The sequence below is a fragment of the Empidonax traillii genome, unplaced genomic scaffold (assembly GCF_003031625.1).
Source record: "Empidonax traillii isolate 1590-97213 ecotype Southwest subspecies unplaced genomic scaffold, ASM303162v1 scaffold312:size2399984, whole genome shotgun sequence".
NCBI classification, from domain to species: domain Eukaryota; kingdom Metazoa; phylum Chordata; class Aves; order Passeriformes; family Tyrannidae; genus Empidonax; species Empidonax traillii.
This window is the reverse complement of record NW_020955505.1, coordinates 817,634-832,633: the sequence shown is the minus strand read 5'-3', so window position 1 is coordinate 832,633 and position 15,000 is coordinate 817,634. Positions and strand designations below refer to the sequence as shown.

Below are 15,000 nucleotides of genomic sequence, written 5' to 3'. Positions count from 1 at the left end.
TAAAATAAAAAGACTATCCTTGACTGTCAAGTAGCTACTTGCACTCATGCAACAGTGACCCCGGTTTGACAGAAGACCACAACGCACACAGGTCAAACATGTAAGCAAGGCTTTTTTAAGCCAAATTTCACTGTTGTCTTAAAGGTAAAATTTAGTTTGTTATGCAACTAGCCGTCTGTATATTACACCTTCTCCATTTTGACTTTACTTAGGATTTAATTTCTAAAGCATTACACGTTCTCATATATGTCTATTTTTGTATGCATTTGTCATGGGTTTCACATTTGGTGACTGGTTAGCAGTGTGCTGGCCATCTTTGGTTTGTAGAGGAAATCTTAACCATGAACAATCAAGGGGGCTTAAAAGAACTTTTTAAATGCTAGCTTTGTACTCAAACTTGTATCTATACTACATCACGCCACATTAAGTAGAAGCACACATCACAAAATTGCACAGGGATTACAATATTACATCCAGTCTGCATAAAATTGAATTCCACTACTGACCAGGTCACAAAATGGCTGCACTTTCTAGTCTAAAACTAATTTGCATATTGTACACATGTAGGACATTTTTTTACTTCAGTCACAATAATGCATGCAAGTTTGTTTTTTTGTAAGAAATTTCGTAAATTTGCTCATGCTACCTAGTTTCAAGAGAGCCTTTTTTGAACATTTGCAATAAATCACCTCTTGTTAATTAATAGTACTAGTGCATGCATATGGTGTATACAGGTAAGTAAACATGCAATTTTTTCACATTCTAAAACTATGGCAGTTTAGGCCATATTGTGCTGCCTGCATTTAATTTGTAATGCAGTGTGTCTTAAACGTTTCAATCCCGTATTAATAGGTGGCATTACACATAACACCTATATAGCAGCAAAGCTAATACAGCTTGTGATTAAAAATGTTTAAAAATAGCTAATAAATCAGATTATCTTGAGGTATTATTTCTTGCAAGTCAAAATGGAGAGCAAAAAATCAACCCTAATTTTTAGTTCATGTATACACTGAAAATAGCAACAACAATAAAAATAAGCTTTTTGTAGCAGACATATTCCATCTTCACTATTTTGCTACCTTTGGTAAATTACTGGGGCAGATCTTGAAGTTAAAAACCCATGTTTAGAAATAAGTGCACGCTTCACCCACTAAATATAGCAGCAGACTGTGTGCCCCTACGCAAAAACATTCTCATATCTAGTTTTAACTTTACATATAAAAATAACTTGGAGAAAATACAAAAAAACATTTTATTTTAACATGAAAATATCACAAAAATTAGTAAGCCTGAGATGTAGGGTTTTGGTGAAAAACAAGAGGCTTGTAGTGTTTTGGCTGCTGATAAAGATGCATGTATTGATAGCTGGGGTGAAAAGCAGAAGAATGCACTTATTTCTTCTGCATGTCAGTATCTTCAAACACAGTAAGCCACATGCACCCTTCTCTCCTTATGTAGATGCTGGTTCACCATGTTTAATTCCAGCGGAAGTGGATCTGACGTGGGCGGTCAGCCCCCTCCTTTACCAATGGCTTATGGAATTCACGTCCTGCACGAGAGTGGATATTTGCCCAACAAAACTCACAGTAATACTGCAGGCAAGTGACATTGGCACAAAAGAAAGGAGCAAACTTCCCACCGCACCGCGCGCCCTGGCACTCGTCACACATCTGGTCATCCAACACGTATGGCTTTACCTCCACCTGTTGGAGTGAAACGGCAACAATTCCAGTCAATAACTGGATCTACTTGAGGTTTTATAAGGTCATTCATATTTCTCCGATTTAAAAAACCCCAAAACCCAAGCCAGAAGTCTGAAATCAGTCATATTAAACCCACCATCTAACTAATCAGTTATTACTCATTATCATTTATTAGCTACAGACTAACTGTACTGCAGAAGACTTCAAGGCAGAATTTTAGAAGTACACTGCATATGTAATAAGTAGCTACTTCAGAAACATCCTTTAGTTTATTTTGGGAGTGTGTTCTTTGCAAATGATAATATGGAAGTATGTGAGGAAAAAAACTCAAACCAGCTGAAAGGTCTCCTAACTAATCTCATCAGCTCCCAAGTGCACCTCAATAGGACATGCAGTTCTATACTGTTCAGCAAAAAAATAACTGAACATATGAGACTGTAGCCCTTTAATGCAGAATCTTTCTTTTTAAAACATTAATGTCTCTGCATGTACTACTTCTGTGTGCAAATTAGAAGTATTTCCTTCAAGATGTAATACCGATCTTTTAGCAGTGCTGTTTTCTGCAAATTCACTCCCTATTTTTAAATACATGGTCAGATTTGGACTTACCAATTTGGTAATCTATTACTTTCCCTTTTTGTGGTTTTGAGCCATACAGAAATTTATTTTGAATATATTTCTGAAAATATTTGTTAAAAGACCACTTTACAAGTCTACAGACTGCTAAAACACTTGTCTTACACAGCTTTTCTCTCCAAAACTCATCTGACCGACAGTGGAAAAGTGGCAAGAGTCCAGTGGTAAATTTGCATTTTGTCTTTGTGTAACTGAGCTGTTACAGGCTGCGATCAGACAGGAAGAAGAACTTCATAATAAAACACAAAATGAGTTGACTCGATCATTAAGGAATGTATCGTTGTCTTCCACATTTTGCTCACTGATGCAAGAGATTTTTTTCCTTAGATACTAATACCCAAGAAGAACAATACATTTAGACATCAACTGCATGTTTGAAAAATTAAGAACTTTAAAATGCTACTTTTTTTCATTTTACCTCTAGAGAAAAAATTTACACCTACAGCTACCCACCCTGAAGTCTGACAGCCAAATAGTCTGCATGCTCTTCACTTCAGAAGTAGGGGCCACACTACAAGTGTCAAACAGAGTACGCTTCTTCCACTAATCTATATTCAGTATGAGCTCTACTTCTTATTTCACTAAAACGACCTTCCTTATCACAAATTACACTCAAACTTTCCAATAAACAGGTACCTTATGCAGTAACTGTGTTCATGGTTCAGAATTACTGAAAGCATGAAGCAGCATATATTTCAAGCTTCAGTGCACTAATGCACCAAGATTGGTACGAAGATGATTTAGAATATATTAGAGAAACACTTTGGGGAATGGAAGTATTACATGAAGTGGATGCAGACTGCTGGCATATGAAAGTTAATATTTTAAGGAATTGCTTGGAGTTGAAACTCCAAACGAGTTTCAAAGAAATATTTGGAGTTGAGCTTTCATATATGATAAAACAGGATGAGGAGCACTTTACCGAAGAAAAACATCTGTTAGAGAAACTAAATATATCTACACATCAAAAGAAGTGGAGAGAAGCTACAGAGTACTTAGGTAAGGAAGAAGTTTAAGATCACAGACCATGTTTGTCAAGTGACTGTGACACTAAGATTTCCAATTAAGGTAGGAAAAGGTATGTGCAAAAAAAAAAAAAAAGCAAAAAAAAAAGCTATATATTCTTTGAACTGAAGTTCAGAGGGATAAACAGGTGACCCACAAAATTTAGCAATGAAAAAAGACTTTTACACAGACAAAACTGGTTATGAAAACAATGTGGAAGAACAGCAGACCCACGAAAACTGGATATAACTGGTATAGAAAGGCTATGCTGAGGTAAAGGGTAGAACAGCCTGCCTTCTTGGACTTCAGTGAAATATATACTGACTGTATTACCTTCCTGGCCAGCATACATAAACATCTCGGGTGAAGGGAGTACCCAAAGTAGGACTATCTTCTTCATTTACAAAATCAGTCTTACAGATTTATACAAATTGCTTGTTCGTCTATAAATCAGTAGCAATACTGATTTCAGAATATTTTCAGAGCCTGAAAAGACACTAGTGTAAAAACTCCATGGAGGAAAAACCTATTTCTGAAAAAAGCTTCTTTCGTACTTTCAGAAACAGCTTAGATTCAAAGTGTTCCCTAAAAAGAGGCTCTTCTCTCTTGCTCCTCAGTAACACAAATAAATTGGTGATAATTATTATATATAATTATAGAAATAAGGTCTGACTGTATGATTTAGTTAGATGATTAAAAAATAAAGATTAAACCCCCTCTTAAATAAACAAAGAAGTTAATAAACCCTCCCCATCATGGTGTTTAAAGACAAATTTATTAAAATTCTTAAGATTTGGCACTGCTGTACTTTGTAATACACCTCAAAAGTAGCACACAATTTTAAAATAAGAAAAAACGAGGACACTAATAAAAATGCAGGAATTCAAGATTTAAAAGAACACACGGGTCAAAAAATTAATTTTCAAGTATTAGAAAAGAACCAAAGAAAGAAAATAAATTATATCAGAAAAGGAAACTGAGAATTCATATTTTTAAAGAGAAAGCCTAGATATTCCTTACCTTTTCCCCCCAGTCTCTCCAGTCCATGAACAAGTATCTACAGATACTAACTACACTTGGTGTTTTTTGATTTGGAGGCGTTTTGCTTGTTTGTTTTGTAATAGTGATTGAAGAAATCATTTGAGTACTGTTTTTATAAATTAAGTCTCAATGGACATAAGTCAAATGCTGCGCTTTTCATATCTAGTACGAGGGGTAGATTTTCAATGGGTTTTCTTTCCCCTTCACTCCAGGTTCCAAGAGGCCGGCAGTCCATCTCCCCCTTAAGAACTGCAATGTTATATCACAGATTAACAAGCTACATCCCTTTCTCTGCAAACAGCAAGCACTGCCATTTCAGGTGCCTCTTCGGCATCTAAAGAGCCCTTAAGATCTTGGCTGACCTATCATAAGAAACCCAAAACAACAAAAAAAAACATACGTGGAAGTGCAGCCTTCAGAGTCAGGTTCATGCCTTCCTTTCTCCTACAAGACATCACTGTCAGTCTACTTCTCTACTGCAAAGGACACTCCCATGGGAAGAGGAAAACCAAGCTAAAAGTGTCCCCTAGTTTACACAGTTCAAGTCCATGCCTCCCAATTTTGAGGGCAAACTAGTTCCGATGGGAACCAACTGTCCACATCTCACTTTTAAAATGAGGTGACTTCACAGCCAAATGCCCTTCAGATAGTTCCTGAAACACACTAAAAACTACCCCATTCTGAAGCTAAATGACCCAATTAGACAGAAGGAGTCCTGGATTCTGGACCTTACTCTCATTTTTTCCAAATACTCAAACGCAAGATAAGTAACAGTTTTATTTCCCCTCACACAGCCAGAATATAAAGGCCCTTTTTTCTGTTACATAACTATCCAAAAGGTAAAGCTATTAGTCAATGTCAGCTGCAAGTCACAAGGACAGCAATCCCACAATCAAAACACAGCCATCACATCTTTATGTGAAGCCTACTTCACTACCCACATCCAGACCCACTCATCCTCTGGGAATGACCATGTTTGGAGACTTCAGCTCACAGGGCAAGCAATATTTGAAACACATATGTAAAAGCTGTATTACTCTGCCTATCTGAAAGGAAAGAAGCACATGATGTATCCCTAGAGCAGACTTTAATTAATTGCACTACTTTCTTTTTCCCATGTCTTTGATCTGTAGAGGAGACTGGACCTTGAACTACTTTACTTACTCAACCCTTCCTCTTGTAAGACCTTATTTTTTTTAAGAACACGTATTAATGCCAGACTACCTCCGCAGTTCTTGACATCAAAACTAGTGACCCTCAAAACTGACATAATTTAGATGCCAACTTTCTTTCGTACTCTTATAGTTTTAATTAGGAGTAATGCAGTTGACTAGTCTTCTTAATGTAAGTCAGTTTTGCTTCAGCTAGCAATAAGCATCTGTTGCAAACAGGAATGTGCATTGGTAAATACTAAGATGACTCTCAGAAAGAAAAAGACATTTTGTATTTTAGGTTTTGAGCTTAATCAACTTTCTGAGGACTGACAATTATGGCTGCAATTGAGGGAAGCTGCAAATATAAAGCTAATTTGAAGGCGATGAATACTGGAGTTTCCTCTGAATGACAGAGGAATTATCACAGTATTTGGTTTCATTAGAACAAGGGAGAGAAAGAGACTTTCAAGCCCTTTGCCCATACACAACAAAACCAGGAACTCCAGAATGGGAAGAACATATGGTCCAACATATGTCAAAGGAACAAGCTGCTGCTCTGTGGAAAGCATGTTGTTCATTTGGGACATTCACAGCATACTCTTGAAAGAAGTGGAGTCACATGAATGCTACAAGAGATGTAGGAGCCAGCACGAAAGCCTAATTCAACATTATCACACTCTGAGAAATTTCTTTATAGGTCATTAGTCTTTTTTTTTTTTTTTCTTTTTAATTTTTGTATAACTTACTCGTTTATCAATATCGCCATGCTGAAGTTGAACAAACCGAGCACTGATGGCAGCAATGTAACTCTGCTGATTGGAAAAAGCAACACGTCCAGCACCTTTTGGGTATTTCAGCTCAGGGTCAGTGTCAATTCCTGCGTAACAAACTCCACCATAGAGACGGTCCATGATCATGGCCAATTCCACTATTAAGAAATGGAAGAATGTTCATTTAAACTGTTCTTACAGTACAAAATTAATATGCTCATGTTTAAAAATACCAGAAAAGTTAATTTTAATTATTAATTTTGAAACAGTCAACGTAACAGTAATAAGATAAAAAATATTAAATAAGCTATTGAATATTCAGCAGATAGATCTTTCATGCTGTGGGTATATACATCCAAGGAACAACGGAACTGTAAGTCCTTGATAACCTGGAACTGGAATTCCAGGGCAGTTTTCTTCAGGGGATTACAGCAAAAGATTTTTTGGGCAGGCATGGAATGTAAATTTTATAAAATAGATCCACATGCCACAAATTCCTTGGTACATGTTCTCTGGTTGTCCTAATGCTCTATGTCTTACTTCAATTTAAAGATGTAGTTCAAGTCTTTTCATCAGCCAACAGGGCTTGATTATCTCTGCAGTGCTACACTTACCATACATACTGAAGTTCAGAGAAACAAAATATTTAAATTTATAATCTGATTGCCAGATTATACTGAAATCAGTTTGGCAATTCATTCAGGTGGAAAATACTGTTTTTTTCAGAATTAGTATCCTCTGTATTAAAGGTGTCAGCAGTAACTGATGTTCAATATTTGAAGAGTCTCCTAAAGTTTTACTGCTTTAGTGAAGTCATCATTCCTATTCCACAATGCCATAAAAGTTTCATTTTCACAGATACATGCCATTCAAAAGCTAAGCATAAGAATGCATCCATTAAACTTATCACAGACATTCAGCACAGTAATCTGAAGCACTGAACTGAATTTAAAGAAAAATTAATCTGCAGTTGGAACATACTGTGTTTATGCTCATTTACAGAGTTTGTACTACAGTTGAAAGTACAGTCCTAAAAGTAAAATAACAGAAAAGTTTGAGCATTGCAGGTCCAAGATAGAAAATTTTAAGATCCTTCATATCCAAAATTGGCACTATTGCTTCTTGGGTTTCCTATGTCTTCCATCTAAAAGCTCATCCTTCTCTAAGAATAAAATGCATTACAAACTACGAAAGACTAATGAAATCCAGGAGCCATTCTAATAAGATATGGGGTTTGAACCACTGCGTGTTACACTTTTAGTTCCAACATTCACTGCAACCTACTCACTAGAAAGCCACCTAGAACACTGTAAAAGGCTACTGCAGCCAATCTCAAAAATACAGACTGTCCAGGCTGTAGATGAACCATTCCACTGCTACAGAAACATACATTTTTTCCTTCACATCTCTGGCAGGAGTCTAGAAAGAGCCCTGCAGCCTCATACAGTGTTCTGCCACACAGATTGTGCTAGCTCTCTGAATTTCTTCCTTTTTTACTCTATTCCTACTTGTTCAAGTACTCCATCACCTGTGGTTTTGAGTGCACTAAGAGTAACTGCAACTTGATAGCAGTAAAAGAGTAGCTAATGCACAATGACAAGCAGGTAAAAATACAGCTCCAAATAGTAATGGAGCAGGGCAGAGATGTTTCTGTAGCATTATTTTAAAAACAAACTCTTTGTTTTATGCCTTTCATGACACAGTTTGCATTACAGTTTTGCTAATATGATGAAATTTTTTTCTATTGCTTTAGACAGGTAACAGTTTCCAGTAAATCTCAATGACGAACTATGACTTATGGCCAAAGCCAGACAAAAACAGTTAGTAGAGAAATGTAAGAATACACAAATACTGTAGTGCAGTTATAGCCATCGTGTCAGTGTTCAATTTCTGTACGTATATCTACCCATACATAAAGCATGCATGTTTCAAATTATTTCCAATTATTTCCTACTTATAAAAACTGTCACAGATTATACTCACCTGCTCTCAATGGTCTAGGGACTCCTCCAACAAAAATCGTTTTTCTAGGATCAAGTGGCTGTGAACCATCCATCACGAAGTCACTATCACTCAGATTCCAGGGACGTATCTGAACCTATTAAATTGAGAAAGAAAATAGTATTCTACTTTAAATTTCATTGCAACATGGATATATGTTCATCAGCCTATGTAACTGTCAAACAGTCATAACCTCATTAGTTCAGCATGTCTGGGTGCTCTGTTTTAATCTTATTAATTCAAAACACTACAATTTTAATAATCCAAGTGTTCCAGATGTTGAGCTCTGCCAACAGCAGTTTGCTTTTGATTGTTTTCCTCGTCATGATTTCCAATGCAGCTTTAGACAGATGGCAGCTATAGCCTGCAGGCCATCCAGTGTGTACTCACTGGCTTGTCCTTGATAGTAGGGCTGGAAACACACAGATAGAGCTTTCCATCTTCTTCAATGCAGGCGTCAATCAGGGCCTGAACTGAACTCTCTTCTTGGAACAGGAGGAATGCGTAACCTGGAAAAAAAAGCCAAACCAACTGATATATTTTCTCTTATCTTTATTTTACATAATCATCTTCGCCAGTGACTTTTCCATACAAAAGTAAAAGCCAAAACAAGTCTTCCTTATCAGTCATCTTAACTATGTACTATCCTGCCATAATTAAACCGAACTTCTATCTGTAAATAATTGTCAGAAGAGACTAATAACCAAATCAAAGCAAACATGTCTGCTCTATCATGTACTGAAGTCTAGGCTGAACATATTCATTGGTCGCAATGAACATTATACAATGAAAATCCGACTTGGCACAAAGGACTAATCTCTATTCTAGAGATTAGATCAAAGTACTTTATTACATAAGTGACCCAGCAAGCCTTCCAAACACTACAAAAATAGGCATTAAAGTGCTTATTTAATGCTACAGTAAAAACAAACTGTCAGACACGCAAAGAACCTCACATGTTAGAATACTTTAACATTACAGTATGATTTATACTAAATTTGTTACTTTACAAATACCCAATAGCACAATTAGGGTTATATTCTAAAACAAACTTTTAAAGGACCATAAATCACATTTCTTTCTAAGATTGCCATCCAAGGAGTAAAACATAACCTTGTGTGAAAATTCTGTACTTGGTAGTAAAATAAACGCTGAAGCAACCGGGCTTGAGAAAACCCAACACGGGTACATGAGGAAGCCTTATGGAAATGATGCTCTATTTCTGAGAGAAAGTAATTAACCACTAGCCATTTCATATTGAACCACACACTGCAGGTCACCAAGGCAAAAATGGTAGGGTGCATCTCGGAGACCACTAATGAATCAATGCCTTACCAACATAAGATTTGAGAAACAAATGCACAAGTGATTTTAAATGTATGGGGAAAAAATTAGGATTTAAAGAAAAAAACATAAGGCCTATTCTGGTCTTTCCAGTAACTTGTACCTCATTTTTTACCCCTCATAACAGTCCCATTGGAGCTACCTGCAAAGGACACATGACAGGGTTTTATGTATTCTATATTTTTATGTAAGTCTTATTTAGTTTCTTAAAAAAAATATGTCATAGGGAATCTTTGGGTTTGGGCTGAAGCATTTCCTAGTAAAGTCTATTCTTCATTGCATAACAATTTTTTTTTTAGTAACAACCTCTTTAGCCTAATTAGCAAATATTTAGATTCAAAATCCATTTAATGAGGATAGCTTTCTCCATATATCTCAAAATTTTAAATCCACATATTACCCATGCTCACCCAAACTCACTCACTGAATGAGGGCACGTGCAGACTGGCATGGGTGAGATCAGACCCGTGTAACTGTCCTTACTTGGGCAGAAGCCAGGCATACACATTCCTGTTTGAATGCAGAGCTCAGTACAAGGATGATGGGAGTCCAAAAAGGGGATTAACCAAAGGGAGTGTTAATTGTACATGGTGCTGACTAAGGGATCAGACATACAAAGTAAGATTTTGCCAGTTGATTTTCCATCAGTTCTTATCCTAAAGCAAATCAAGGGTTCTGCCACGTAGTTCCTGATACATAAGGATGGTCAGTGCCTCTACTGCCAGTATGTCTTCAGCTTAATATGCTTAACTATGACAGTTTGTAAAAAGATAGAAAGTACAAGAATTCAATGAGGAACAAGTACGATTACTAAAGATTTCACAGAATATTCTGAGTTGGAAAGGACTCACAAGGATCATCAAGTCCAACTCCTAAGTTAATGGCCCATATAGGCATCAAACTCACAACCCTGATGTTATTAGCACCCTGCTCTAACCATCTGAGGCAATCTCAGGGTCATTACACATGCCCACACCTGAAATAAAAAGGAAAGCAGCAGCAAGGCCACATATTAACACTACTTTCTCAACCTCATCTGCAAAACATGTACTCGTATCTGGATTTAGCCCACTTAATTTAAAGCCTCAGATAGGCTTGTGTCATGAGCTCAGCTGTACTACTCCATCTCCAAAGAGTATAGCCTGCAACTGGCCTGTCTGTAGTTGTGCTCCACAGCCCTAGGCTTTCAGTAATTTACAATATATTTTATCTTGCCGCCTATGAAGCCTGGAGTAAAATAACCACTTATTTAAGAAAACTGGCCTGAGAATATGATTTTCTCAGGTCGCACATAGAGCCTGGATCAATAGGCCAAGGCCACCTGTAGGACAGTCAAAAAGGTCATGTACTGGCTCCTGCATGTAGGTCACAACAACCCCAGGCACCACTACAGGCTGGGGGAAGAGTGGCTGGGAAGCTGCCCGGTCGAAAAGGATCTGGTGGTGCTATTTGACAACCAGCTAAACATGAGCCAGCACTGTGCCCAGGGGGTGAAGAAGGCCAGTGGCATCCTGGCTTGTATCAGAAATAATGTTGCCAGAAGGACCAGGGCAGTGATTATCCCTCTGTATTTGACACTGATAAGGCCAAACCTCAAGTCCTGTGTCCAGTTCTGGGCCCCTCACTACAGGAAGGACATTGAGGTGCTGAAGTGTGTCCAGAGAAACACAATGGAGCTGGTGAAGGGTCTGGAGCACAGGTCTGATGAGGAGCAGCTTAGGGTGTTTAGCCTGGAGAAATGGAGGCTCTGACTTTAGTCAGGGGAGAGAATCATCTTTTCTCCCAGGTAACAAATGATAAGACAAGAGGAAACACCCTCAAGTTGTACCAGAGGAGGTTTAGATTAGGCATTAGGAAAAATTTCTTCACTGGATGGACAAGCATTAGAACACGATTCCCACGGAAGTGATGGAATCAATGTCCCTGGAAGTGTTCAAAATACAGATAATGTGGTGTTTAGGGTTAGTAGGGGACCTGGCAGTGTCCTGTTAATGGCTGGACTTAACGATCTTAGGGGCCTTTTCCAACCTTAATGATTATATTGCCATATACAGAGACAGACAATCCCTCCCAAAGAACCCACACTTGCACAGTCTGCATACAAGCTACTCTCCATCACTCGCCTAATTATAAATTAGCCATCGCCTTCTCTGAAGAACACTGGTTATGCAGGACATCACATGTGTTAGCTAGAAATGTTAGCTAGAAAGTGCTTGCAAAGGGAAATTCTGCTTTTGTCTTCCGTATTTCATTTAGAAATCATAAATTAGGACCATTCTCATTACTACGGCTACCACATGCCAACATCTGCATGTCACACACATAATTCTTACCCATTTCTGCTTCTCAAAATATGCTTTTATTGGAACTTTTTTTTCACCTCAGCATCCCTAACTCATGAAGTATGGGGGATGTTTAATGTCTGAAAAGCCAGAGCAGTGGTGAAAGTCACATGTGATGAAAAGGCACTTATCTAGTCTTTTTGTGAACTATAACTACCATGTGTGATAGAGAGTACATGTCACATGCTGGGGAGGTAGTGTGAAGAGTATGAGGTGTTCTATTGTACTACAAAACACTTTAACTCCAGCAAAGCTATTCTAATAGTTTTCTTCAAAGGAATCTGCTTCATACCTTTGGGTGATTTCAGGTATTACATACATGTTCGGTCCATATTTCACAAAGTGAAAACTATTAAATGGAACAGTTTTATAAAAATCTGTTGTTCATGTGCATCTTTACCAGAATTTGTACCTCCTATGGGAGCAGAGGTTTAGATAACCCAGTTAGTGTTTAGCACTTGACTGAATTCCTCTGCATAACACTGAAACTATTACTACCACTCCTATTTTCAAAGGCAATCAGTATGGGTACTTGTGGTAATATACTCATCCTTAGAAAATGACCTCAAATAATAAACAAATCTTTCTAAAGATAACTAGTTTAGAACTATGTTCCCTGATATTTAAAGATACTGCCCTGGTTACAGTCATGAGCTGACATTTCTCTTAATAAAACAAGACCAAGAAATTATGTATTTTTTTTTTAATGTATTTGGTCCATCAGGTAAGTTTTAAGAGTCCTAGCTCTGCTACCAAATTAGCCTTTTCTTTTTTTTTTTTGTATTTCTTATATTAAGAACAAATCAAATGCAAAGCGTTCTAGACTAGATTGACACTAACACTATTTTCTGAGCAAGGAAGAAAATTTCTTTATTTCAGAGTAATATGGAAATTTACCAGAAGGAGAAAGGACACTTCTGCTACGCACACTCTGTAGAAATCGGAGACCAGCTTTAAGTTCTATCAACCTCCAGCTAACTCCTGTCACTAGTGGCTTAGAGGAGATGTCAAGAAAAGCAGTGCAAGCCAGCGTGGCGCTGCCCATGCCAGTCACTACAGCAGTGTTTTGTTCTGGGGTTGGTTCCTCTGCTGTCCTGACAGACTGTTCCCAGAGAAGACTAAATGGCCTCATTGCAGTGCAATTCTTGCCTAGAGAATGCTGCACCTTAGCTTAAATCAAAAAGAATCAGTGCAAACTGCAGAAGACGGATCAACTTATGACAATGGGAATAGTTCAATTTGTGAAGGGCAAATTTCACCCATTCCTCCTTAAAGAGGTCTCATCACCACAATAATTAAATCTTTAAAAATAAATCTTTCATTTTTCAATTTAGTCGCCTTTGATGGGAAACTAAAATACACTTAAAGTGAAAAAATGTGGTGCTGCAATCACATTTATGAGATCTGTGTATTTAGTCAGTTTGGGTAAATGAATCAAGCTCGATGTGCTTATGTTACAGTGACCTGAATAGCCCTCTGTTCTCCACTGGCTGTACTGGCCGGATTCCCATTGATTAAAGAAGTTTAGACACTAATCACACATGAAGACACCTACAGTTACTTGCCTGAATCCAGAGTTTGATCCTACCCAGTGTGATCAAATTAACTTGTAACAAGTTTAACAGAACTTGTACGGACTTGGGGCTTTGCTTCTTAAACTAGAAACAAACGTTTTCAACCTGATTTTTTCAGTCAGCTCTGAATTGCAAGTTAAAAACCTTGAAAAAAGCTACTGCACAACTGCTGTGATACAAGGCAGCAGAAACAACCAATTAGAAAGGGCCGGGAACGCTGTCCTGTTTAAATCAGATTATCCACTGTTTGATACAGACTAAAATAGTACAGAGGACACAAACAACGGGACATATTTTGAAAGGCCTTCTTCAGACTTGCATATCCTTATGGCACCATTTCTTTGAGAGTTTCATTATCACAAGGAGGAGTCCTCAATCCAGCAAGTTACTTTGGACACGTGTATTGTTTCATAAATAAGTGTACTTGCCAACTACGTAATAACATGAGTTATGATAAACAGTTGCAAGTCAGAAAGGAAGGAATTCTCCATTACAGTTGGCAGATCATGGACTTTGTACTTTGAGCTCAACAGATTTTTTTTTTTTTTCAGAACAGAGTCTCCTTGTAAGATCAGTGTGAAATTCTAAAAATTCCTGTTTTCTTTGGGTCTAATTTTGTGGTGAACCAATACAAAATATAATTATTTAAGAACAAGCAGTTGGTGTTTCTCAGGAGGCAGCCTTGACAGATTAAGACACTACTTGCATTTCTTTCGACAAGGAAACACTTATTATGAACTTGGTCTTCCCTTGGGACCTTCTGTAAGCAGAGAGCCTGGAAGGGACTGCAGCCTGGAAAACTGAACAACAGTAAAAAAAAAAAACCAAGAAAAAAAAACCAAACAGGCTGTAACTCTTCACTGCAGAAAAGACTTCTGTGAATCTGTCCAGAATGGGATAATTCCGAGATGTCTTTGGAAAGTAACACTGTGGCAAATCTCTAACAAGACTGAACAAAGAAAAATATATACACTGAACTGATTCACTGTGGAGTGACAAATTAGAAAACGGAGATTGCAAATAATAAAAACTAATATAGTATATATTTCTCTACTGGTAATCATTGATCTCAAAGCTTTATTTTGCCTATCCTTAGCAGTTTCAGACATCTTATTAAATATACATATATATATATACATGGTTCTTGCCTATACACACAAGTACTACTAAAGAAAAACCAGTTTTTTAGAAATTCTTCTACAAAATAATCACGGGTCCTATGTATTGCACTGAAGACAACCGACAGATATATACACAGTAATAGTCAGCAGTTAAATGTTACCAGAGTATCTACAAAGAGAAAACTACACTGTATTTTAAATGTCTTAGGCTGCATTGCAAAAAAAAAAAAAAAAAAAAAAAAAAAAAAAAAAAAAAAAAAAAAAAAAAAAAAAAAAAAAAAAAAAAAAAAAAAAAAAAAAAAAAAA

General features: G+C 37.2%; 1 protein-coding gene across 3 annotated transcripts in view; it reads right to left on the bottom strand.

Moving 5' to 3' along the window:
• CPEB2 (cytoplasmic polyadenylation element binding protein 2) overlaps positions 1 to 15,000 on the bottom strand; it is a 53,683-nt gene that overhangs the window by 2,279 nt on the left and 36,404 nt on the right. For all 3 annotated transcript variants that reach the window (XM_027891199.1, XM_027891198.1, XM_027891200.1), the window contains 4 exons: positions 8,704 to 8,822; positions 8,296 to 8,410; positions 6,289 to 6,470; positions 1 to 1,706 (listed from right to left, as the gene is read on the bottom strand). The exon at positions 1 to 1,706 is cut by the window's left edge and continues 2,279 nt beyond it. In XM_027891199.1, coding sequence (XP_027747000.1) covers positions 1,479 to 1,706; positions 6,289 to 6,470; positions 8,296 to 8,410; positions 8,704 to 8,822 — 644 coding nt within the window. In that variant the 3' untranslated portion in view covers positions 1 to 1,478. The remainder of the gene's footprint in view (positions 1,707 to 6,288; positions 6,471 to 8,295; positions 8,411 to 8,703; positions 8,823 to 15,000) is intronic.